General features: G+C 40.1%; 1 protein-coding gene across 2 annotated transcripts; it reads left to right on the forward strand.

Moving 5' to 3' along the window:
- Nucleotides 1–229: 229 nt before the first annotated feature.
- Nucleotides 230–24,301, forward strand: ZBTB10 (zinc finger and BTB domain containing 10). 2 transcript variants are annotated; one of them, XM_058812935.1, is made up of 5 exons: nucleotides 230–1,287; nucleotides 8,243–9,140; nucleotides 18,235–18,408; nucleotides 20,223–20,398; nucleotides 22,865–24,301. In XM_058812935.1, the coding sequence occupies exons 1-5, from the start codon at nucleotides 364–366 to the stop codon at nucleotides 23,168–23,170; spliced, it is 2,478 nt and encodes an 825-aa protein (XP_058668918.1). In that variant the 5' UTR covers nucleotides 230–363; the 3' UTR covers nucleotides 23,171–24,301. The 2 variants fall into 2 exon arrangements, with proteins under 2 accessions (XP_058668918.1, XP_058668927.1); XM_058812944.1 differs by lacking the exon at nucleotides 18,235–18,408.
- The last annotated feature ends 1,318 nt before the right edge of the window (nucleotides 24,302–25,619 follow it).

Here is a 25,619-nt window from a genome sequence, read left to right on the forward strand (position 1 = left end):
GCCGGCCCCCCCTCCCTCCTGCCCGCCCCCCGCTCGCGCCCCCCCTCCCCTCCCCTCCCCTGCGGCGGCGGCGGGCGGCGGCCGCGGTGCATTGTGGGCAGCCCGTTGTTCATTTGCCACCCGACCCGATCCGGGGCCTGTCGGGACGGAAGCGCCGCCGCCGAGCGATCGAGCGGGATCCATTGTGGGCAGCCCCGCGCCCGCCGCGATCCAGGCCGGACCCAGGGGAGCGGGGAGCGAGCGGCCGGACTTCGCTTCTCTCGGTCGCCGCCCCCGCACGGCAGCCGGGCGCCTCCTTCCCCCGCCCCGTTCCCGCGGCGGACGGAGCGCTCGGCCGGGCGGGGGGCGCGGGGCGCGCCCGCCATGTTCGCGGAGATAAACCGGCGGACGCTCGCGTTCCGCGGCGGGGGCCTCGTCACCTCCGCGGCGGCCGCCTCGGCGGCGGGGGCCGAGGCCTGGGAGCGGCAGGACCCCGAGGCGCTGAACGGGCGCGGGGCGGACGAGGAGGCGGAGCTGGAGGGGCTGGAGGCCGAGGAGCTGGAGGCCACCACCGCCGAGGAGAAGGAGCTGCTGCTGCCCCAGGACGCGGCGTCGCCCCCCGCCGCCGCCGGCCCCATGTTCGCCGAGAGGAACCGCCGGACTCTGGCCTTCCGCGGCGGCGGGGGGCTTCTGGCCGCCCACCCCGCCGCCAACAATGGCTGCGAGGCCGCGGCCTGGCCGCGGAAGCACTTCAATGGGCGGGGGGCGGACGAGGAGATGGAGCTGGAGGGCGCGGAGGGACTGGAGACCGAGGGGCTGCTGGAGGGCAAGGAGCTGGTCCAGGACGGGGGTTCGCTGAGTGACAGCAGCGACGACGAGGAGGACGGCGAAGGGGGCAGCCTGGGCGACGGCAGTGGCGCCGAGGGCGGCAGCTGCAGCAGCAGCCGGCGGTCGGGGGGCGACGGCGGGGACGAAGCGGAGGGCAGCGGCGAGGGGGAGAGCATCCGGCACTTCCCGCTGGCCAGGCCCAAGTCCCTGCTGCAGAAGCTGCACATCTCCTTCCAGGGCTCCTGGCTCAAGGAGTTCCCGTGGCTCTACTACTGCCAGGAGACCGGCCTCATGTCGTGCACCTGGTGCACCGCGGCCGTGGCCGCTGCTGCGCCCCCCGAGGTGATCATGTCCGGCGCGCCCCTGCCCGGGGGGCACGACGAGCTCTGCAAGGGCACCCGCAACTACAAGCGCACCCTGCTCCTGCGGCATCACCTCTCCGCCGAGCATCGCCTCAACGAGCCCGGCAGCGCCGAGCAGGTACGGCACGGGACGGGCAGGGGGCGGCGGGGACGAAGGGAGAGAGGGAGGGGCAATCCCGGCCTCCCCTTTGCATAGGTGAGGTTTTCCTGTGCTCACGTGTGTGAACTTCTCTAATGGCTGCTCGTGGTGGTTGCTGCCCGGCGGGCTGGCCACGCCGCGTTGTTCTCGCTCGCCGCGTCCGGAGCGGGGGACGAGCCCCCTCTGGGATTTGGGGCGACTCTCCCGCTGGATGTGGGCAGGCACACAAACGCAGCACGAGCTGTTGTTTGTGGCTGTGTTCCGTTCCCGTTATCCGTCCGGCCCTGGCGAGTGCCGCTTTCATTAGTTCGTCTGTTTATCTCTTGAAGATAAACCGGCGATGTGGGGAAAAAAGTTGCGTACGAATCCCAGTGTCACAGCACTGATTTAAATACGCTCGTTACAACTTCCTCCTGCGGTACGGGCGGAGGGCGGGCAGTGTCCGGCCAGCGACCGCTTGTGAAATGGGGACTCGGCGGCGTGGAATTGGAATGGCTCTGCCTGCTTAGCGGTGTGGCCCCGGTGCCCTAATCGGATAACTCCGTGTATTTAAGTTCTTCGCGCTGAAATAATTTTTTTCCCGATTGCGTTGCCTTAGATTGCGTTGCTGAGCAAGAAGTCTGCAATCGCTTGGTGTGTGTTTGAGATAAACATGTGGTTTCCTGAAAGCCGTGTTACTATGCCAGCGCTCCTCTGACGCTGTAGGAGTAGTGAAACTCTTCACGTTCCCCGCTGAACTTCAAATCGCTGTTTCTTGGCTGCTTTCACGAATGAGGCAGGGCTTGCCCTAGAATATATGTGGATGAGAAGCCCCTAAAGAATACTTAGGTTGAATCCGCAGCCTTCTGCAGCCTTTTCTCCTAGCGATGTTCGCTGCTAAAGTTCGCTCGATCGCTTCGCTGGCGTTAAACTTGCCTGCGGGCACTAACTAAGTGTTGCTTCAGGTTAGGCTAGTTCCTGAATTGTTAGGCTGTTAGCCGGAATTAATTGATTCGTCACTCCGTTTTTCTGCATCTAGAATTCCGTTTTAATTGAAACACCCACCTTGGCTGGGTAGCTTTATTTGGCGTCTGAAATGTAATGCGGTGGTTAGATTGAGGTTATTGCTTGAGCACTCTTAAGGAGCTCAGGGTACCTTGGACAAGAGCTGCTAGTCAAATGTTGGGGCAGGATATCAGGATTACAGGATGACTGATAAAACATTAGGTGAACGTTAAGGGAAACCCTATGGTGCACAAATACCAGTTATACAAAATATTATTTTTGGATTTACAAATGCAACATTCACCTTCAAGATGGTTAATACTACCTTTTCAGCGAGTGCAGTTTTATAGCAGCTACTCTTACAGATATTATGTGGTAGTAGGTCATCTTATCAGTTTTCTTCAGTCTTCTGGGGTTTGCTACTCACTCTGCAGTGTTTTAGCCAAGCTTGCTTTCAATTAGTTGCTTCTAATTAAGAGACTTATATTCTTAGTTTCTTTTACTTCATATCTTTCAAAGTGTTCCAGTTTTGCATAATGCTATTGCAGTGTGTTCCTTACCGTCTTGTTGCCTAGTTTCTAACTTTGAGTTGTGAATGATTACTTTGTAGAAGTATGTTCTGTCACTGTGTAGCCTCCTGTGTTAGTGGATGCTGTTAATCCCTGCTACACTTGGAAGCTTCTCTCTGTCTGTTTTAGCTGTATTTAAATAAAAGCTATTCCAAGCATTCTTTCTCTACTCAAATAACTACTTTTTTTCTTTCTGTCCTCTTACCCTGACTCTGTTGCAAAACTGTTAAATATTGGGAGGGTGGAAGGGAGGACAGAATATTGGCTTGTTATCACAGTAACCTACAAGTTAATATAAGTTTGTATTTGATGATTGTAAGTGTTTATTTGAAGACCTTTCATTGCCATGGGAATATTTGTAAAAACGAATCGCTACTTTTATACCACTGATAGTTTAAGAAAAAAAATATTTGGACTAACTGTGATAATAAATGAAACAGTAGGATAGATGAGTCAGTGGTTCTTCACTGTACAAAAGATAAGGTTGGGACAAAGGTAGTTGTAAAGAGATTTTTTTTTTTTAGTGGAAAACAGTGCTTTGTGCATCCTTCTGCAGTTACATTTCAGTTAAAAACTTCTCACGAGGGAAGGAGTTGCAGTTTTTTGGGAGTCAGTGTAGTTTTCTTTGTGGCGCACTTTCACATTACAGTTGCTTTATCAAAAACCTGATTAAGAATCTCTGTTTTCTTTCCCTTCTATGTTTAATTTCCGTATCCTTTCATAGGCTTAATGGCACTTGAATTTCTTTTGATACATATGTTTAAATTAATACCAAAACAATAGCCCCATTTTTTTTCTAAATGCCATGATACCAGATACTTGGAACAAAAGTAGGTAATTTGTACCCTGACTGTATTTCCAACATACATAATAAGGCAGCAAAGCCGTTTAGATTTAATGAAACTTGGGAGAGATCTCTCAGCCTTTGTGTTAGAGACAGCACACATGTATTATGGACTTGACAAGCCTCAACTGCAGGGCATGTTCAGCAGCTGCTAATAAACATATGGCATAGTGCCACCACTCAAGAGCAGAAAGGAAATTGTAGGTGTTAAGACAGTAAAGCAGTGGAAATTTCTATCGGTCTGTTGGATATTACACTCGTGAAGAAACAAGTGATGATTTCAGTTTATTTTTGGGATACATTTAATTTGGAATGCCAAAATACATCACAAGTGGTTGCAGCTGCTGTAATTCAAGGGTATTGAGCTGTCAACCAATGCTTCTTTCTAAGACCAAATTCTTGAATCTTTTTCTATTCTAGTTTTTAAAATAATTTTTCTCCACATTAAAGCTTAAGGAAATCTGTCATCATCTTTAAACTACCTTTGTTTTTGTAGTGAACAGACTACTGTGTTGCAAGAATCTTAAGAAATGGATGCTTAGTGGGAAATTATGGCAAAATATTTTAATTCTTTGATGAATTTGGGTCCATAAGATGCAGATTTATTGGCTGCTGGGGATCCCTCTCCTCAAACCATCTTCTTAAAACATTTTCTTTCTGGATGTAATTTAAAGCTAAGCCTTGGAAATACTGCCAGAAAAGCTTTCTCCAGTCTAACAGGCATGTTGGTTTAAAGCAGAAGCTCTCCAAAAGGAGGAAGGCCTTTGATGTGTTATTTTTTCCATGTGAACTGGAATTGTTTGCATTATGTGAGCAGTGATGAATGGAAGTCATGCTTCAGATGTTAGAGTTACATTACAGTGTTCTAAGTTCACTTCTTGACTTACTCTTAGCAGAGTGAAGAAGTTGAGGAGGAAGTCAGGACTTAAAGTAAACAGAATCACTTAGTGTGTTTTTATTTAATGTTTTTATCAAACCTCAAACTAATCAGTTTGATATTAGGCAATTAATGAAATAATTTGAAATCACTGAGTTGTCTGTAAGTGGTGCTGTGTGGCAGTGGAGCATTGTGTGCAACTGATGGGACCATGTTTTGAGATCATTTTCCTCTGCATGTGGTTAAGAAGCTACTGGTAGCTTAGAAGATACATTTACCAGAGTAAGAATTAATTTGGGGGCACAGGGAACTGCTGTAGAGCAAGATGTGGTAGTGGGGAAGGGATTAAAAAATGTAGCGTGATTACTTTTCATATGCATGTAGCTAAGATGTCATCTGTGGTTAGGTTGGTTTGGGTTTTTCTTAATTCTTCCTGCCCTCACTGTCCTTCCAGGGACACAATATGTTGATGGAACAGTCAGAAAAAGAAAACGAAACAAACTAAACTTCTAGTTGCAATTTTTGATCATCTGTTTCTGCTCCTGTTAGCTTTTGGGCAAGTTTAATTAATGAATTATACATATAACATAGTAATTTATCTTAGTGTGTATTCTTTTGAAACTGAGCACAATATCAGTTTCCTTAAGCAGTCTCTGTTCTGTTACAGCACTTCTTAATCTCACCCACAGAGAGATGTTTTTGACTTAGAGCACTGAGGAGTCCATAAATTGAAATGAAATTGTGCTGATTTTTATCTTTTATTCCTTACTAGCGTTTATTAAAGGATAAGGTGGTTTGGTTTTGGGGTAATTTAGTTGATGAGAATATGGGGTCTGTATTCTGAAAATATAGTTGATATCTAAGCAAATATCATTAGTTTGTTGTTCTCATTAGAAAAATCAAGAACCCATATGATGATATGTCATGTAAGTTACAGTTGTTTGAAAATACACTTTTTCCTGCAATTTTCTGCATCTTGCCTCCTGTTGAACTGTATTGTATTTTTTTCTGTATTAATGTCTAAATTTCTCATAGTAATATTATTTGGTCAATTTTTCTCACAGTAAATATCAGTTCTACTTGTCATACTTGGTGTACATAGACTTGATAACTGCTCAGATGTCAGGACTTCATTTGAGTTGTGGCACTAGGGTTAACTGTTGTACCATACCAGCAGTAAAATAGTTGGTTTTAGTACTGCAGTTAGTTTTAAAAATGTTTATGCACCCACATTATAGTGAAGCTATAATACTAATTAAAGCTGTAATACTGATTGATCTCTTTCTCCAACACACATCCCTAATAGCTTGGACACAGGTTGCATAATATCTCATTTTTCCACTCAACCTTCTGGTCTTGTCACAATGAAGATTTCAGTCTTGTGTTTCTGTAGCACATTTGTGATCTGCAGCTGCTCTTCACTATCCTGGCTTGTCCTGTTCTCAGGAAACAAAAACCCCACATTGTAAATATCAATTTGTTTTTTTTTGTCCCAGCTTGATTGGGTACTTATACTTGCTTAGTTAACATGTACTCTCTCTCCATTATTTAATCAGACGTTTGTCAAAAGAAAAGAATTGCTGCAGGTTGTTTTTTAAATTTTCTGTGGTGTTTGATGTGTTCTCAGGGAATGAAATTGGCAGCTATCATAGCATCTACCTAACATTTCCTGTGTGAGGTGCAAGTCACTGGTGATTGATGAGCATGACAACACTTTAGGGTACTGTCATTTTCATCTTAATCTGATCCAGTGTCAGCGTAATTGGTGTTTTGAAACTGTGCAGTGCTTCATTGCTAAAGTGACAGGAAGCTAGTCTAGAACCAAAATCTGCTGAGAGCTTGGAGTGACAGCCTTAGCTGTCCCACACCTGGAGCAAACTGTTTCACAGCCTTCATCCGAGGTAGTACTTGGGGTGTGTCACAAAGTACAGAAAAAAAATTAAGATGAGGTGGGCAAAGATCTACTGCTTGTTTTCGCATAAAAGCCTAACTGCTTTTATTCCTTTTTCTTTAATGAAGTGTTTTTCTGAGAAGAGTAGAGATTCAGAAGCAACTTGAATGTGACAGCAAACTGAAATTTCTCTGCAGGAGGTGCTGAAATGGCACAGTTTCTGTTTTGGTTATACCAGGCCTTATTTTCTGCTTATGAATGTAAACACTGTTTTAGATGTAGTTACAGCCTCAGGTGTCATTCCAGTGATCTGCACTGGGATTATAAATTGACATGAGTACTGATTTAATCCACTAAGGTCTATGGGGTGGAAAGTGACTTTTAAAATATATGTAGCTGGTTTCTGCTATAATCTCAAATTAGGAGTAGTACTGTCCTGTAATGTGTATTTTAACTCTAGCATAGCTTATGGGTTCATGACAGTGCTAACATTTCCTTCTTAATACTGATTTTGACCTGTAATGTTGAGGCAGGTGAGCTTTAACACCACCTCTAGTTCACTAATCAGTGAGATGTATTAGGAGCTGAGAGAAGAAAATAATGATTTGGCTTGGAACTATTCAGTTTTGGGCTTTCCTTGTTTGCTAGGAAAGAAGAGAATCTTGGGGATAAGAGTATGAAACAGACTGTCATTGTTGCTGCTCTCGATGGCAGCATATGTCAACCCATATAAGTATGGTCTCAAATATGCCAGTCTGTGTTTTCTGCTTTCTCCTAGCTGCTGCTTTGTAGCATCTCTGAATCGTCTTTAACATGAGTTAGAAGTCTTCTATGTGCTCTAAAATCCAGTTCAGATCTCTTGATCTCTCCCTGTCCTCATTTTAATAATGAATTATGTCTTGGTGTTGGATTTTGTGAATGTATTAGGTTTTAGCAAAATTTTGAAGCCTTTTTTGAGATTACATCTTAAAAAGGCTGTGTGTGTGTAATAAGTACTGTGCTAGTGTTGCCACTGGAAAGTTTGGGAGGCTTATTTCAAGAAAGTCTGAGGCAAGTATTGTAATGGAAGCTTAAGTCAGGAGTTTTTTTGTCCTCTGCAGTATTTTGTCTGCTTGTTATGTGATACACTGTTTAATCCTAAACCTGCTGCAGTTAAAAAACAAAGGATAAATACTTAATTTGTCAAACTGTATAAGAAATACGTTTGCTGTTATATCTCCTTTAGCAATATGTTTTCTTTAAAACATTCAAGACAGATTGGGACATACAGGCCTAATCTATGTTCATATCTCAGCATGAAGAAAATGTTGAATCACTTATCCAGATTCTGCTTAATTGTTTAAGTGGAGATTTCTGGGGAAGAACAAGGGATTGGATATGTAAGAATCATGTAGTTAAATCTTCGGAAACAGAAGCTCCTGAATCTTTAGTATATGTGGGTTAAGAATAACAAGTACTTCACACTCAACTATATATTTCCTTACTTTTGGCTGAAATTTCCCTTCCTTTGCCCTCAAGGCAAATCTAGCTCTGTTTGTTTTAAACTTGGGGGTGGAAGGTGCAGAATGAGAGCATGATTTTTAGTTTTCAGAAATATCTTGTTATTTATATATTCCTGTCTGCCTTTGTGACCAAGAACATAAATAACAAAAAAATTAGTTTGATTAGAATAATCTTCTTTATTTATTTTCATATCCTTATTTTCATGTTTAACTAAGGAGAGCGTTTAGTAAGAGCTAATTATGTTTGTGTGGCTTTTTTAATTGCAGGAGGCAGAGTTACCATCAGAACTGAATAATGAAGGGTACTGTGATTTTAACAGCAGGCCAAATGAGAACTCTTACTGCTATCAGCTCCTGCAAGAGCTCAACGAGCAGAGGAAGAAAGGCATTCTTTGTGATGTTAATATTGTGGTGAGTGGGAGGGTCTTCAGAGCTCACAAGAACATCCTGGTTGCAGGCAGCCGCTTCTTTAAGACTCTGTATTGCTTTACAAACAAAGAAAACCGTAACCAAACCACTGTTACCTATTTGGACGTTGTTGCTGTTCAAGGTTTTTCTGTCATCTTGGACTTCTTGTATTCTGGTAACCTCGTGCTTACGAGCCAAAACGCCATTGAAGTGATGTCGGTGGCCAGCTACCTTCAGATGACGGAGGTTGTCCAGTCCTGCCGCAACTTCATTAAAGATGCCTTAAACATAAGTATAAAATCAGAAGCTCCAGAGACTGTTGTAGTGGATTACAACAGAAGATCTGTTAGTAGGGATGGTTTATCTCCAAGGGATCAAAAAGTTGCCAGCTTCTGGGCAACACGAAACCTCACCAACTTGGCAAGTAGCATAAAAACTGAGAACGATCCCTACCCTATTGATGAGGGCCAAATGGAAAGCTACCAAATGAATGACTGCAGTTGGGTCCAGGACAGCTCACCTGAAATGGCTGAAAATGAATCTCAAGGTGAGGGAAAAGTTTTTGTGTGGAATGACATGGGTGCACAGGGACAATCAGTTCAAGAACCTGGAAAAGCAAGAAGGAAAAACCAAACTGCAAAGAGATTTATTTATAATGTACCACCTAATACTGAAGAGAACTCTGAAGATTGCTCAGTGTTGCAACCGTCAGTCCCATATCCAGAAGAAGATTTGTCATTTATTAAAGAAGAAGCAGGTAAATATTGCATAATGTCAGTTATGTCATTTGAAAATTAAAGTATTGACTGCAGTACCTGACTACATAACTTTTGGTTTTTTATTTTTTAAATTATTATGCTGTATGAATAGTTAATGTATGTATTTGAAGTACTGTCATTTGCCTGCCTCACTTTTTGGTGAATTAATAGTTTTGAAAACTTACTGCAATTTAGAAGCCAAGTTAGGGATGAATTTGAGACACAGCTGTAACAAAGTTCTTTAGATGTCTGTTGTTTCTAAAGCAGTTTAATATGTATGCCTGCTTCAAATATCAAGGAGCTGTGGATGTCTCCTCCAGGGGCCCCGCTCTGCTCCTGCCCACGGACGAGCAGTGGTCCCACAGGGGGCACTTGGGGACCCATGGCTGTGCTGTGTGGTGCCAGCGCTGCCTGGGTACTGTGGTGACACGTGCCAGTGCAGAGCAGCGTGGGGTGGGCCTGGGGATGTGTTTCTCCAGTACAAGAGACCTTCATGTGCTTAGTGAGTAGTGTGACACAACAGAGCAGCTCTGGAGAAGCAGCTGTGCTGGGGAGCACTTCTGCAAATGCCTCTCGCTTATCTCTGGTCTTCATCTCTGAACTCTGGGTAGGTCTGCTTTAGCTTTACTTGAGAGTTGTGCTTGTGAAGTGAATTTCCTGTACTTCTCTTACTGGCTAAGCTTTGTTAGGCTGCACAGAATTCCTTCTGGCTGAGCTGAGGATAAGAGCTGTTTCAGGAATGTGACGGTCGCTAATATGCCTCAGGTCCACAGCACCAGGTTAGATCTAGCCCAAGTGAAGCCCTTTAGCTGCAGAGAGTGGGGGATGTTGAATCCTCAGCACCCACACAACAATTCTGCCTCTGCTGGGCTACTTGCTCTAATTGCAGTGCCACGAAAAAGAACAACAAAGTCTGGAGCAAGAGCTGTGGGTGTGTGTATTAGCTGCACAAATACAAAATTTGACACAAATTAGCATGTGATTTTTATTGATGATTTATAGGGGGTTAGTATTCAGTGTCTTACTGATGGAAATGCAGAGAATATGCATTTGATGGCACCAACAACAAATATAATTAGTTGTTTGGATTCTGTGAAATTTTGTATGTGTGCTGTGAAGATTTCTTGGAGAAATAATGGAGGGCATGGGCAGTGCAGTATGTTTAGTCCTTGTTTTTTTTTGTTTGTTTGTTTGTGGGGTTTTTTTGACAGAAGCACCAATGTTTCCAGTACCTTGTTATGCTAAAGAATTAAATTACAAAATAACATTCCTGTAGCATTTTGATGAAAAGAACTGTACTGGAGACAGATCATACTGAATATGTGTTGTGGTGTCAGTCCAAAACCATTGAAAGTTCTGTGACCACAGGGGAAAGTTTATTTTACTGAGTTCTAAATTACTAGTCAACTAGTGATCTCCTTGGTATTTTCAGAGCACACCATATATGTTCCTAAGTACATAATTACATTTTCTGTCAGTGTCAGAATTCTTTTGGAAGCCTTATCTAATATTTTTGTAAAACATCTTCACTTTTACTAAGTTCTTGAATGCATATTGTTTGAAACAAGAAGAGTGACTGAAGCAGGGCTTGGTATAACTTACTTTTCACCCATAGACTGTTATTCAGCCTTTGGTATTCTTTCTCTTCTGCTTGTGGCTCTTTTTCTTTGCTTTGCAGGTCGATTCCACTCTCAAACACTCTTTTAACTGCTCCCTCTATGCCAAAGAAAAGGTGGAAGAGGGAGGAGTGCAGAGTTGGAAGAATATCAAGAATGAGTTGTAGAGTAACCTGCAGGTTACACAATAACTTTTTAGTTTTGGATTAAATTTCCTGTGGGGATGAAAAACTACCAAAAATAATAGGCACTGAGAGGTAAAAAAGCCATAAGAAAATGTAATCTGGAATAGATATAAGACGATTCTATAAGAAGAAAAATAAAGAATAATAAATTCTTATATTCAGAGCTAAGGAGTGCGCTCTCCTGTTGGTTGCTGAAACAGAAACAACGAGCTTCTACTATTATGCTTTGTCATGTTCTGGTGGGGGTAACACCAGCAGTTATGAACCCTCAGTTACATGCAGGGGGAGTTTCTGTGCCCTTGATTTAGGTTTGGGTTGGTCTGGTGCTTTTGTGATGATACTGTAGATATGGTGGAAGAGAAGCCTACTTAAGATCACTCCTCTCACTACAAAAATTTATCCCCGAAGCCACTTCCTTGAATTCTATAGTAAATGAATTTACCAGTTGGGTACAGTTGGTAAGTATTAGATAGTAAAGAGTAAAAGCTTTCTGAAGCATCTGCTACCCCTCTTGTTCCAGTAAAGCAAATATGTTAAACTGCTCCTTGCTGAACATGAGTTTTTCTGCTCCTATCCAATAAGGATATGTCAGCTGCTTCTTCCTCTCACCTTGTGTTGCTCATGCCTTGTGAAGGCTGATGTGGAATAGAGGTTAGATGGAGTTAAAGAATAAAGTAGGTATTTATTAAAAAGCCTCAATGGACACACCTTGAGCAGCACAAGACCTCAGCTGTGGCTACACCCAGGATGAACCCAAAATGGCCACAAAATGGACAACCAGCCACGTGGTCTCACACTCTTATAAGTTCAGGTCCATTTGCATATTGGAGTTAATTGTCCAGTTACAGCTTTAGGTTATGAAGTCCCATCCTTCTTGTTTTTCTGTCTTCAGCAGACCATTGTTTATGCTTTTGGGCCTGAAACTTAGATCATTTGTCCTTGGTCCCCAGCTAGAGAAAGAATTGATTTGTCTACTTACTCTGTGAAGAGAGCTTACTATCCCTAATATGAAGCTCAGAACTACACACTGAAGCAGTACAGAATCTGAAAAACATAAAAGCTAAAACCCGAGGCATCATTGCCAGTGAGTTTGTTTAACACCATCCCCGTACAAGTATCACGTTGGTGAGCTTTAGAGAAGCTTTAAAAATTTAAGATAGATTTCAAATACCTTGTACTGTCTTAGATTTACTTATATTTTACTTAAGTTTTCAAGACTTCTCTATATTAATTAAAGTAGCTGTTTTAGTTAAACATGGAATGTTACCACTTATCTCAGTATTTTGTCTCCTAGTTGATAATCTGCTAAAAAGGTCTTTTACGGTTTACAGCCATCATTCATCCTACAATTAACCATTTACCATAGTGAAAATAACCATGCAGACAACATATTACAATCAATGTTAGAGTGTGTTACAAAAGATCATAAAAGCTCAGTGAACATAATTCATCATATGCTTAATGTCTCTTCATGGGGTGATTTTGTCAATTTTCATCACTTCTTGGGTATGCCTTTCATCTGGGTGTGGTGTTTTTGGTTTTTTTTTTTTTTGTTTTTTTTTTTAAAGTCTGTCCTATCCTCAGACTTCAGAACACAGCTGTGAAGTGTTGCTTATGCTTTCTGGAACTGACTGTGTTGATTTTTAGGACACTTGCATGCAATAGCCCAGTAGCTTTATGAAGCTATAAGTGTGTAATTTGTTATTGTGATTTTCAGGCTAGGTTATGCTGTGCTCTGATGGGGGTGAAGGAAAGGATAACAAGGGCAGGATTAAAACAGTCCACAGTGGAACGAGAGGGTTCCTAGCTGATATTGTAGGGGTTCTTAAGGAATTAATTCAGCTTGCTGTAGAAACAACTACTTTTCAGAAGGATACAAACAGAAGCTAAACCTCCTTACAAAAAATGTAGTGCTGGTCCCAGCGTTTGTCATGTTGCAAGGGAGGAGCATAACACAACTTGATTAGGCTTTACAATAAAGCAGGTATCTTTGTATTTGAAGAAATCAAGATTGATGGACTTATCAGGATGTGTATATTTCTTGTAGGGATAGACCCCACTTGACTGACTGTGTTACAAAAGAAAAAAGAATTGTATATTTTTCCTACTTTTCCATGGTACTCTAACTCTGTCATTTTCTTTAGACCTTAAGCTGATACCTCGATTAAAAGATTTAAGTTCCTTGATGGACCTTTAATCACTTTATTTGCCCCATTCCCTATGTAATCCAGTATTGAAGGTGTCAAAGGTTTTTAGAAGTCATCTGAAAAAACTGCAATATCTGAGGGTCAACCTCTTCCCCATTCATTCAATTCACCTCTCCCAGGGATCATCCCAAAGACAAGCAGATTCCCTCCTCACATTCTTACAGTATGGTCTGTCCCGGAGCCTACAATTCCAGGCAGTGTTTTGTGGGGTTTTTTTTTGTTTGTTTTGTTTTTTTTTTTTTTTGGTGTTTTTTTTTTTTGTTGTTGTTTTTTTTTTGGGGGGGGGTTTTGTAGGTTTTTTTTGGTTTTTTTTTGTTTTTTTTGGTTTTTTTTTTTTGGTTTTTTTTTTTTTGTTTTGTTTTTTTTGTTTGTTTGTTTGTTTGGGGTTTTTTTTGTGAATGGTTTGGGGAAGAAGGTTTTGTGGTGTCTACAGATCATCTCTGCCTGAAAGTCCCTTTGAGTCCCAGTGTAATGCATCGACTTACTAAAAAGGATCCATGAGAACATTTAACTCCCCCACAAATAAATGGTCTGCATGAGGAAAGTTCTTGACTTTCTTGTGTTTCATTAGTGTAGTTGTTGGAGGAGATCAGCAAAATAGCTTTCTCTTTCTTGGGAAGGAATTTTTCAGGGAAGGTATGATAATCAAGTGGAAAAGCAAGTGCATAATATATTTGGCATCAGTTAGTGCTCTTCTCTCAGGGGTAGTTGATGCTAGATCTGACTACATAGTTACAGCAATATACCACATTTTCATGAATGAAAGACAGTAAAAATTGAGAGCAATTTGGAGCAATAGAGTATGAGTAAGATTGCATTGGCAAAATGTCTTAAGTATGTCTGAGCCCTCTGTTGCAAGGGGCAGTTGAGCAGTAATGTGCTTCCAGAAGTCTTTTCAGAAGAAGCAAGGTTAAAGATGTGAGGAATACTCTGGGAACAAAGGGAGCTCAAGATACTTTGTTTTTCCCACCTTCCTAGTATGTCAGTCTTGGCAGTGCTGTTTCCTCTGTCATGTTACCTAACATAAGCAACAAATCCAGCTCTCTAATAGCAATCCAGATTGTATCAGTAGATTACCACTGCTTTCTTTGCAATCCTTGAAAGCTATGGCCTAATCACTTATCCTGTCTACTTTCTGTCTTTTTTAATTGATTAGATGAGCAGTCAGTGTTAAAAAAAATACAGTGAAAAATAGTATTTCTTTTTCTCTTATTAGCACTGGAAACAGTGCCAAAATATATGTAAAGAAAACAGGAGTTGAGTTCACTACAAACAGTTGTATCTAATGCAAAGTTTTGTATCTTTTCCCTCAGTGCACCATATGTGTGTCCTTTTCTGTAATGCCCTGTTCAATGGGCACTTCTGTCACTGAACTTCTCGTTATTTCCCATATCATCACCTACTCAGTAATGTATCCTTTTCTGGCCCCAAATCTGTATATTTCCTCATATAAATCAGAAAAAGAGTGAAATCTGTCAAACTAAGGGTGCTTCTGGCTTAGACACATTCTCTCTTTCTGGTGGTGCATGCCTACCTCTTGCCTTCAAAACTGAAAATTATTGTATCTGGCTTCTGGTTATCCTTTTTCCTGAGAACAAATGCACTAGAACATAAAATCCTTTTGCAATGTTTTTGATAGCTTTTTTTTTAGTGGTGTAAAAGCTATACAACCACTTTATTTTATTTCACACTGTCCTATCTCTTGTCAAATCAACATATTGTGAATTTTAGTGCTGATTGTTAATGAGTTTCTTTGTATTCTGTTGTATTTTTTTTGTTTGGCTTTGCTTGTTGTTGACTTTTATTAAAGATCCCATTACTGATATCCTTTTATCCATGCAGACTAGAAGAATGGGTAAATATTTGAGGTTAATTGACATTTGGATTATTAACTTACACCTCTTAGAAATCAACCAAAGTGTAAGAAGGTTACCTTAGATCAGAGAAAAGTTGTGATCAGGTGGTTTAGTCTGGAGACACAGAATATTATTGCTTCTAATTAGCTTTTTCTTTTTTTTCTCAAAGGTCTGCCTTACCTGTCTATACTTTCCCCCTTTGCACCCTATCCCCAGTCTACCAGTATGACTGCATCCATAGTTGCTTTAGCCTCCCATCAAGAGGCTGTCATCTGGCTTTGAAGTGACCAGAACAGGTCAGATGATAATTATGTCTAGTTTTGCAAGCAGGTTTCAGGGGGCAGTAGCCTGGGTGAGAGGAGAAATGGGAGAAGATACTACGAGCCACAGGGGTCTGTAAATGTGTTGCATTCTGGAAGCTTACCAGACTGTAGGATCTATATCCAGCTGGGGAAGGTGGAAGAGGCTGGGTATTGCACTTCCAACTTCCAGACTGTGTGTAATTCAAGTCTGTCTTGTTTGGATGAGCACTTAGACACTGAAGATGCCTTTTGCATGGTTTTGTTTTGAACACATTAAATGTGTGCTTAATCTAGAAAGCAGGTTTTCTAGGTCAACGAATTATTCTAAGAATAAGCATTAGGTTTAATTATTATCTACTTAGTCATGTATACTGAAGCACAAAGCATGTGTAGCAACCTCTTATCGCTTGTGGTATCTGTGCTGGTGTTCTTTCATGTTATAGTGGGTCTTCTCTTCCAGTTGGAGGTTGAAGGATTTAGTAGCTACTACCTACTCTAGATGACAGCTCTTAAATTTATTTGGCTGTGCTGAGTCTTGTGCTAAGTTCTCAAATTATGCAGGGGTTTGAACTCCTAAGTTCCCTCAGACTTAAATATCAGCTGCGTACATAAATGTTCCTAGTGACATTTAGTTTGTATTCTCATAAATACAGAAGAATTGTCAAAGTGACAGTGTTTTATATAAAATGTGCTCAGCTTGGTCCAACTCTTACCTATGGTCAGTCTTTGGTGTATGCTTATTGTGAAGGAAGCTATACAATAGTGCCTGTACACAGCATAACAGTACATCTGTGTGCAGTAAAGACTTGGGTCTGTTGATCTTACAGATATTCATCCTATAAGGGAGGGAAAAGTGATTAAAATACTTTGTTACTGACTGACCTTTTGCTGTTCAGCTACAGTTCTAGTTCAGGGAGAAAAATTATAACGAAAGGATCTAATACTTTAAACATTATAAAAGTAGGTTTGCTTTTTTTTTTTTTTTTTTCCCTCTGCTAGATCCTGAAGCCTGCTGTAATTTGAAGGCTTTTAGCCTTAAGATCACAACACTGCTTCCTCTTTAATCCTTTCATGTGTATTACAGAAGGAAATCTTCCTCCTCACCTCAAAGGAATGTGTAGTTGGCATGTCTATAGGGTATCTGTGTTCTATTCCTTGAGCTGTTGAGATGCCATTGCTGGAGTCCATCACTCCAAATTAGTATAAGGAGTTCTTGCCTCTTTTGGACATAACAGAAGTTAGGTCAGTAATTAGAGTCAGTAATTTAAAACATTTCCTCACTGCTTTGTGTTTTTTAAGGGAGAGGGAAGTTTATTCCCTTCCCTCTTCTTCCTTTTATAGCAAAATAGGTAGTTAGATGAACTAAAATACTACTATTTCTCATCTGCATTCACTCATGCTCTGCTTTTTAAAAGCTCTGGTAGAATGCCTAATTTGGCAGTCATGATCCAGCTTTGCTTGTTGTTTGCCATTGTCTAATGGATAAGATAGAATTATAAGCTTCCTACTTGTTGAGTGATATCCTTTTGAACTGTTGTCTTATGGTGCAGACTGAATCACTGCTGCCAGTGTTAATGCTGCCTGACAGTATATGAAACTACTGTATGTGTCTCATACTGTGAGGATTTGTAATCTGTACTTTTTTCCAGTAAAACTGCACGTTGGAAGTGTTTAAGTATGCAGCTTGCCATTAGCTGCATGAAATTCTGATTTAGCCTAAGAGAATTTCCTCTCCCAAAAAATCCTTAGAATGGTATAAGGATAAAAAGAAGTCTTTGGGCTATTAAAATGTATAGTTTCAGGCTTGAAAGCAAAAATACATCTCCTCAAGACTTCACAGTGGTGACATTTGGAATCCAGTGTGAGGACCCAACTACCATCTAGAGAAATAAAAAGAAATCTGCCAGTTACCACTGCAGTTTGTTTATTTAACAACTGTTTGCCTGTGAGGAAAGTAATGGATTTATGAGTTCATGATTTCCAACAAACTCCTGTCTTGGGGATTGGGGGGAACATTGATTTGCACTATTGCCAGAAGAGCTTTTGCCCAACAAATATGATTTTGTCAAATTCTTAGTGCAGCTTTATTGTGTTCTATTTATAGTTCTCTGTGCTCTGCAATAGTGACTCCATGGTCACTGATGCAGTTCTTACTTGTTACAAAGTATGGAAGTAAACAAGCTAAGATATTTTAAAGGCATTGCACACTTCTGAATGGTTTTGTTTTTTTAAAGAGGAAAAAACAATACAAAGGCAACATAAACTGCAGAAGATCTTGTCTTAAGAGCAAATGTAAATATGCAAACTAGTCTTTTAGACTGTAATATTCCAAGTAATTATGTTCTCTTGAATTGATGTGGTTTTAGAGTAATGGAGATGATTATTCAGAAAAGGATTTAGACATAGCTGTAGGATCCTTTATATAAATAAAGGTATTTAAAGCACTATATATATATACCATGAAGATATTTTAAGGCAATAAAAAACCACCATGCCTCTAGTAGAAAATACTTAGTTTTGTACCAGCTAGACTGCTGTGGCAGTCCAGGTGAAGTCACTGCACAAAGCAGTTCTGAAGAGAAAGGTTTTCTGATGGAAAACCTTTCAGCCCCCTCATGATGGTCATGAGGGAATACATATCCTTAGCATCAAAGCCCCTGTAGTAGGAAAAAGGCTTTCAACTTTTCTCAGCATGGGGAGAAGAAATGGTGCTGGGGAGAGTAGTTCAAGGGTCCCATTTCATTGAAGTTAGGAATAGAGTTCTTTCTTGTTTTAGTATTGAATACTATGTGAAAACATGGTATAGTTACTATTTTAAGGTTGGAAACGTTTTTGTCACAGTTTAAAAAGGATCTGTATTGCTAAACAGATGAGATTGATGACTGATTAGAACCCAGGAAGCTAAAGAAAGAATGTGTCTTTAATAGCTACTTCAAGTGACTTCAAGTATGGACTGTTGCCGGGTACTTCAAATGACTTCAAGTACGGATTGCTGCCGGGTACTTCAAGTGACTTCAAGTATGGGCTGCTACCGGGTACTTCAAGTGATTTCAAGTATGGATTGCTGCCAGAATCTTGGCCAAAAGAAGCTTGGGAAAATGGTAAGTGTGTCTGATGGAGAGTAGGTAGAGGGTTAGGAAATTATTTAGTCAATCTTCTTCCATATCATTTGTACTTAATAATGTACTTCCTTGGAGGGAGGAAAAGGAATTCAAATGTATGGAAGTGTAAAACCAGAATGTGATTTATATCAGTTCTAGTATTGTGACTCAGTGTGAAGGTACCTGAGGTCTTTAACGTGATAGCTGCCTGTCTCTTTACTAAGCTAAATACAGATAAATGGCCTTTGAAATTAAAAACTTGAATGGTGAAGATATGGAAATAAATATAATTTTAAAAGGAGATCTCAGCATATGTCTTGCTATTAAAAATAAAAAACTTCATTGCAATAAATGTTTTTAGTTTGGCGTAGCTGTAATTAAGCCTTTTTCTGTCAGTTCAAGCAAGCAGTTATCTGTAATTATTTCTCTGTCTGAAAACATACTGAAAATACCACCATATCTAAAACAATAGTTGCCAGTTTCTTACAATACGTAAAGTCTTCAGTAAAAAGAACATATCAAGTACTGGGTAATAGTAATGCTTACCTCTTCTCTTTAACTGAGCTGTTACTGGGATGTGCCTTATGGTTTATTTTAAATATTTTGGGGTTTAAAGTAGAAGTAATGTGGTCATCACAAGGTGAAATTTGCTGGCAGTCAAGAAATTAGAAGCTGGGTCTTAGGAAGTCCGCCTGTTCTTAAACCAATAAATTCCCATATATTTTACAGCCCTGATGTCTGCCTGCATAGGATTTACTTTTCTTCATGTGACGTTATGTGGACATGCAGCTCACATGAGTGCTCCAGTATGCAATCTTGTGAATATTAGCAAAATGTAACTTGCATGTTTGGATGGATTTAAAAGCTCAAAGGAGGCAACTCTAGAGACATGCCTGTGAGCATGTGCACAGAATGTGCAATTATGTTTTCTTCTTGCCAGTGTGAACACTAGAAACTCTTGTACATAATCAGGTAGCCTTAGCCAGTGCTTTTTGGATGCTTCTGGATGGTTATGATTATGTTCATAAGCTCTCACCTGTAGTAAGCTGAGTCAGTATGTTATTATCAAAATAACCTTTGTATTTCTGTGTGGCCTTCTCCACGCCATAGAATCCTGTGGTGTTTTTTCACACAGTAGTAGGCAGCTGTATTAAACCTGTTTTGCATATATCCTTTGGACAAACTATATAAAGAGCTCTCTTCCATCGTAAGGAAGAAGTGAGATGTTGCTTCTTCCAGAGGTTTTTTCTGCTCTTTCTATTTTTTCTGCTGTTAGAGCAAAGTAGAAAATAGATAAAATCTGAACCAATAACTTCCCTTTTGAGAATTTCAGAATTTTGCTACCTCTTAGTGTCCTACTCCTCTTCTTACTTATACTTTTTTTAAGGTCAGATCTTGGTAGGCAGTTCCTGCATGTAATTCTAAATAGAATATGGGAAGAAAAGGTTGCAACTGTCTAAATGCTGCAGGGTTAGAGGGTTTCTAATCCAGAAGAAAATGTTTTCTGGTAGAAGTGACATCTAGGAAAATGAAATATTGGTAAATTGTAGTTAACGTCAATTCATGAAATAAGATTTCCATGGTAAAAATGACTTGATTACAAGTAGGTATTTTTCTAGTAGAATTGTACATGCAGAACTTAGCAACATTTTTGAGTTCTGCAGACAGGCATTGTCCTGATTTCACTGATGAAAAGTCATGTGTTTTGCTTTATTGTTTTGGCACCTGTTTATTTTTGTGCACCAGACAGAACAAATTTAGAATATTTTTTGTGTGTTTCATCATCTTTTCTCCTGATGCTTCTTATGTTTTAGGTGATTCCTCTGCTTTAATCATGAACAAGTTGAAGTGTCCACACTGTAATTATGTAGCCAAATACAGAAGAACACTAAAGAGACACTTGCTCATTCACACAGGAGTGAGGTCGTTCAGTTGTGACATCTGTGGGAAGCTGTTTACACGAAGAGAGCATGTAAAGAGACATTCCTTGGTAGGTAATCTCAAGTGTTCATGTATATGTATGCACATGTATGAGTGGGGTTTTATGGGGCTTTCAGGTGTTTTGGTAGTTGGAACAAACTGTTCTCTGATTTGACATAATGTAAATTGTCTTATCTTGGATTTGAAATGGATGAAGATAAACATTTCTTGGATAACTGTGCCTCTCATTTTCTTAATGGAAAATGCAGTGTCAATGAAGACAGTAATTTCAAGATTATTTTGAAAGTGATGTGATAAAGAGATGCAGTGTATATAAGTATTCTGTAGATAATGAAAAGCAGTTTTGGCTTAGCTTTACTGCAGTAGAACATCACATCTTGGTCTATAATGATGCATCACTATTTTCTGTCAGGGCACCCTGTTAATTCAGCAATTGCACAATATCTTGAGGTAGTTCTGAAATGTTTATTTCACAACTAGACAAAGCTATAGTACAGTATCTGCTTTAAGATTAGGAAAGAATGAAAAATATCTGATGCAGAAAGTAAACATCTGTCTGACTTGCATTCTGCCAGTACCACAACCAGGAGTTCAGCTTACCCTGTTCTGTGCACATTGCATAACTCGGGATTTGATTTGAGTACTCATTTATCTGTGGATCCAGAGAAAGTTTTATCTGTCTTGGGTATTTTGTAGGTGCTTTATATCTAGTCTATCATGAAATTAAGATTCCATTATAATATATACTATATAAAATCCAAGGTGTGTTTTAGGACAGTAATGAAAGCAAGACCATGTTGGTGGTGAGAAAATAATAACATTTTTCCAAGCTGTGATTTTAAAAATTCCCCTTGTTTTGCAAGATGTTTTGCAGATAGCTAGAAAAGGTTAGTTAGCACATGGAGTGGGTAAATTGCTCTTCTTCTAGGTGCTGGCCCTGGGCTGAGGCAACTCTCAGTATCTGTAGAGGCTGTTGGGTGAACACATCGAGAGCAGCCCTGCCGGGAAGGATTGGGGGTGCTGGTGGGTGAGAGGTGGGACTGAGCCACCAGTGTGCTCTCTCACCCCAGACAGCCAAATGTATCCTGGGCTGCATCCAAGGCAGTGTGGCCAGCAGGGTGAGGAAGGGCATTGTGCCCCTCATGAGACCCCACCTGGAGCACTGCATCCAGCTCTGGGGTCCCTAAAACAAGAAGGACATGGAGCTGTTGGAGCTACTCCAGGGGAGGGCTATGAAAATGATTGGAGGGATGAAGCACCTCTCAGATGCAGAGAATTGGGGCATTATTGCCTCATTGATGGCCATGCTCCTTCCTTTTTGGCTCACCTGAGAAGATGGCAGCAGTGGCAGTTAGCTGGTCTACCAAGAAGAGTAGAGTGGGACTTCAGTTTTCTGTCCTGCATTGTCTGACCAGGACTTGTAGCTGAAGATTTTTTTTCCTCCAGGAAAGGAGATGAAGTCAGACAATGTGAAAACAGCTGTGGAGTGAGCTCAGAGCAGTTCTGTGCTTTAATTGAAGTGTTCTTTCTCTGACGAAGTCAGAACACTTTTTTCTGGATGTTTTTCCCCCCTCCCTTCCCCTCTCAGCTCAACAAACCTCAAACATTCTGCCTTGTGTGAAGTATTATAACAAGTCTAGAGGCTGAGGAAAGCACACGTATCAGCTGTACAGACTATACAGCAGAGCTGAAGTAACTATTTGTATCATGACCTAATTTATTTTTCCCCTCATTTAGGTGGTAATTTCTTTTATCTAAAATTGCAACTTTTTCAATGGGACTTCAAATTAGATATTTGAGCACATAATTGTAATCTGTTGTGGGAACACCAGATAGAAGAAGGAAGTCTTCAACTTCATTTTTTCATAGATAATAATTAATATACATGGTTGCTGAATTCATTTACTTGTACAAGCAACATACTTCCAAATTCAAAATCAAAATTTATGATTAGTCAACAGCAGCCTTCTAATTTTACACATAGACTCAAATACAGGACATAAAACTTACCTAAGCGACCTGGAAAGTTGATGTTAATTTTAATAGTGTTGGGAAGGAAAAGTCATGGAAGAAGAATTTTGCTCTTTGAATTCTTGAGTATAATAACTCTTGTTTGTTCTTAGTATTTCTAGAATTTAAAATTGTAAAAAGCAATTTTCTAAATGAGCTATCTTGTGTGCAGTGGAAGGGTTTGTGCTGCTCTCATTGCTTCTGAGTCTTGCTCTGTACCCTGAGGAGATGTGAACTGAACACTCTCCTGTGTACAGAACAGGCGACCTGCTGAGCTCCTACAAAGTGGTTTGTTTGTGGGCAGTAGCTCATATCTGCTGAGGAATACATAAATAGCTCTCCAGTAATCCTTGCTTACTCTGAATAGTGTTTGGTATCTTTTGGAAAAGTTAAAAATAGGAATTTTTATATTAATAATTATTGTTGTTGTTGATAGTTTTCTAGTACTATATGCAAATGTAACCTGATATGCCTATAGTCAGCTGTTAAAATTTCTCTTCCATAGGTGCATAAAAAGGATAAAAAGTACAAGTGTATGGTGTGCAAGAAGATTTTCATGCTTGCAGCCAGCGTTGGAATAAGACACGGCTCACGGCGTTACGGAGTTTGTGTAGACTGTGCAGATAAATCTCAGCCTGGAGGGCAGGAGGGAGCAGACCAGGCGCAGGACACAGATTTCCCTAGGGATGAAGAATACGAAGAGAATGAAGTGGGAGAAGGCGATGAGGAGCTGGGTGATGATGTAGAAGAACAGAACGAGCAGTCTCGGTGGGATGAAGGCGGGGAAGTCTGTATGCCTTTAGATGACTGACCGAGCACGAGACTTCAGGGTGCTGCAGGTGGACACTACGGATTGACTGCTTGAATTCTGGGACTGAAGGCTTGCGAAATATGGTACAGGCTGGATGGTAGTTATGTTGCTGTGAAAATGTAGGGTCAAAGCCTTATAGCAAAAAAAGGATTATTAATTTTTTTATGATATTTGCACAGGACTGTACAGCATACAACCGTTTGGTTGAATTATACAGAGTCCTCACATCTACAGTCAGTTATCAAAAGAAAAATGTATTTTTTATTATTTATAGGCTATAGCTACTTGGGTCCTATTCAGACATAGTAGTAACTGTAATTATGTTGCACATTCATGTACCTGTTAACATGAATGAAGAAAATTGCAATTTGGTATGGAAATACAAAGACAGCTTTCCCAAATCCACTCGTACTTTTGTCAGTGAGTCAGTGAAGCTAATTTGGGCTGGTGGCTCGTTTTCCACAAGCATGTCTTTGCCATACAAACCTTACCTCTCCTGTAATCTGATAGGTGAAAGCCAATCATTGAAATATGTGTCACAGATATTGCCAACACCGTATTGAAATTTGGGTTGAAAACTTTTGGCTCTATGCTGGCAGGTGCTATGGGTGATAAGCACTGGAGAAGTTTTTAATGGCATTAATTTAGTGTCTGTTTTTAAAGAAGGTTGTTGTTGATTCATCAGTTTTAAAACGATGATGCAGAAGAAATGACCAGTAATGAAATAATAGACTGATCAGAGCATGGGTAACTCTTGTGCCACTTAGTCAAAAGAGACAGTCATGCTAAAAGGTATCTGATGTAATAATGTTTCTTCTCTCTCCTAAGGCCCCCCTTCTCTCAAAATTTTTTTTGTTTCCCTGGTGTATACCTCAGTCCCACAGAATAAAAATGCAAGGAATGGAGAAAGTGTCATATTAAAACAACTTTTTGGTCAATAATTTCTTACTTGTCCGTTTTTTGGCTAGTTTATGTGATATGAATTGGACACTAGGCTATTGTGCCCATCGTTCATCATTGAACACAAACTATTTTTTATTCTTTTGTATTTCATGGGTCGTTGTTAGTATTTAATATAAACAAACTACATTTAACTTGCTCATTTGCTGGAATTTTTTTTAAGAAACACAAAAGTCCAAAGGAAAAAATGCTCTCTTTGAGTTGTCTACTTTTCAGGAGGATATGCTCCCTATGCTCTTTGTTTCAGATTTTCTAGGAGGCATTGAAACTTGAATTTTTGTAGCCACGTAGTTTTTTTTCTTTTTGTTGGGTTTGTTTTTTTTTTTTTTTTTTCTTTTTCCTAAGCTTGTAATATTGTACCAATGATTTCAGGCCCCTTTCATAGGGAGGGGAGGGCATTACACCTTCACCTTAAACTCCTCTGTGTTGCCTAGCCTAAGGCAAGTTAATTCAGGCAATCATTGGAACAATAAGTCTGATGTACTATTATGTCACAGTGAGTAAATATGCAGAGCATTTATCATGACACGTAGCTAGGCCAGTGTGACAGTACTGTATAAAAAACAATTGAGGGTCACCATATTTTTCAACTTTGTTTAATTTTAAAATGAGTATATTTTTTCCTATTTTATGTCAGGTAACTAAATTATGGTAGTTGTGTGGATAACTTTGAATTATGCTTTGATGGACAAAATCTTACTGGTGCCCCATCTGATCAGACTTGGTATGTATTTAAAGAGACAAGCTTTACTGTTGTCCATAGAACAGTAACATAATGTTAAGACATTGTTTTTGCTGATGGAAACTGAGATGATAAGTTTGAACTACAGTGATATGGGAATTAAAATGCTTTTTTTTTATCATCCACTTGTTTCATTGGTAGTTTCCACATCATTGTAATCCTGACATGAATAGTTTTTTGGGGAGGGTGGGGAGGGCAGGGTACCTTTTTTACACTGAAGATGACATTTTATTCTCATTGTTCTAGACTGAAATGAGTAATGTGTAATTCTGGTGGGGTCCAAAGTAGAAATTAGTTGGGCAAAGATAATATGAATGAAAAAGTATTTTAAACGTTAAAGTAATGTTCTGCTTTGTGAATATGTAAGTATAGCATAAAGATTTTTCCATCCCATTTATCCCTTTTAAAACCATAGTTTACAATTGGTAGATCTGTCTATATATATAAATATATATATATCTGAAATTCACCTAAATCTGCTTTATTAGAATACTGCTCACTTAATGCTTAGAAACTGGACCTGGCTCTACATTCTTAATGTATTTTCCTTTTTTTTTCCCTTTTGTTTTGTTGGGATTTTTTCTTCAAGGTATGAACTTATTCTCTTGGAACTGAATCTTCTTTTACTACTTAAATCATTTATGTATATCTGGTAAATTATGACCAAATTTGTTGTTAGACTGCATTACAGTAAATTGAAATATACACTTGGTACACTACAGAATTGTTGTGCTTTTGTTCTGGTTC

Source organism: Ammospiza caudacuta, chromosome 1 (assembly GCF_027887145.1).
Source record: "Ammospiza caudacuta isolate bAmmCau1 chromosome 1, bAmmCau1.pri, whole genome shotgun sequence".
NCBI lineage: Eukaryota > Metazoa > Chordata > Aves > Passeriformes > Passerellidae > Ammospiza > Ammospiza caudacuta.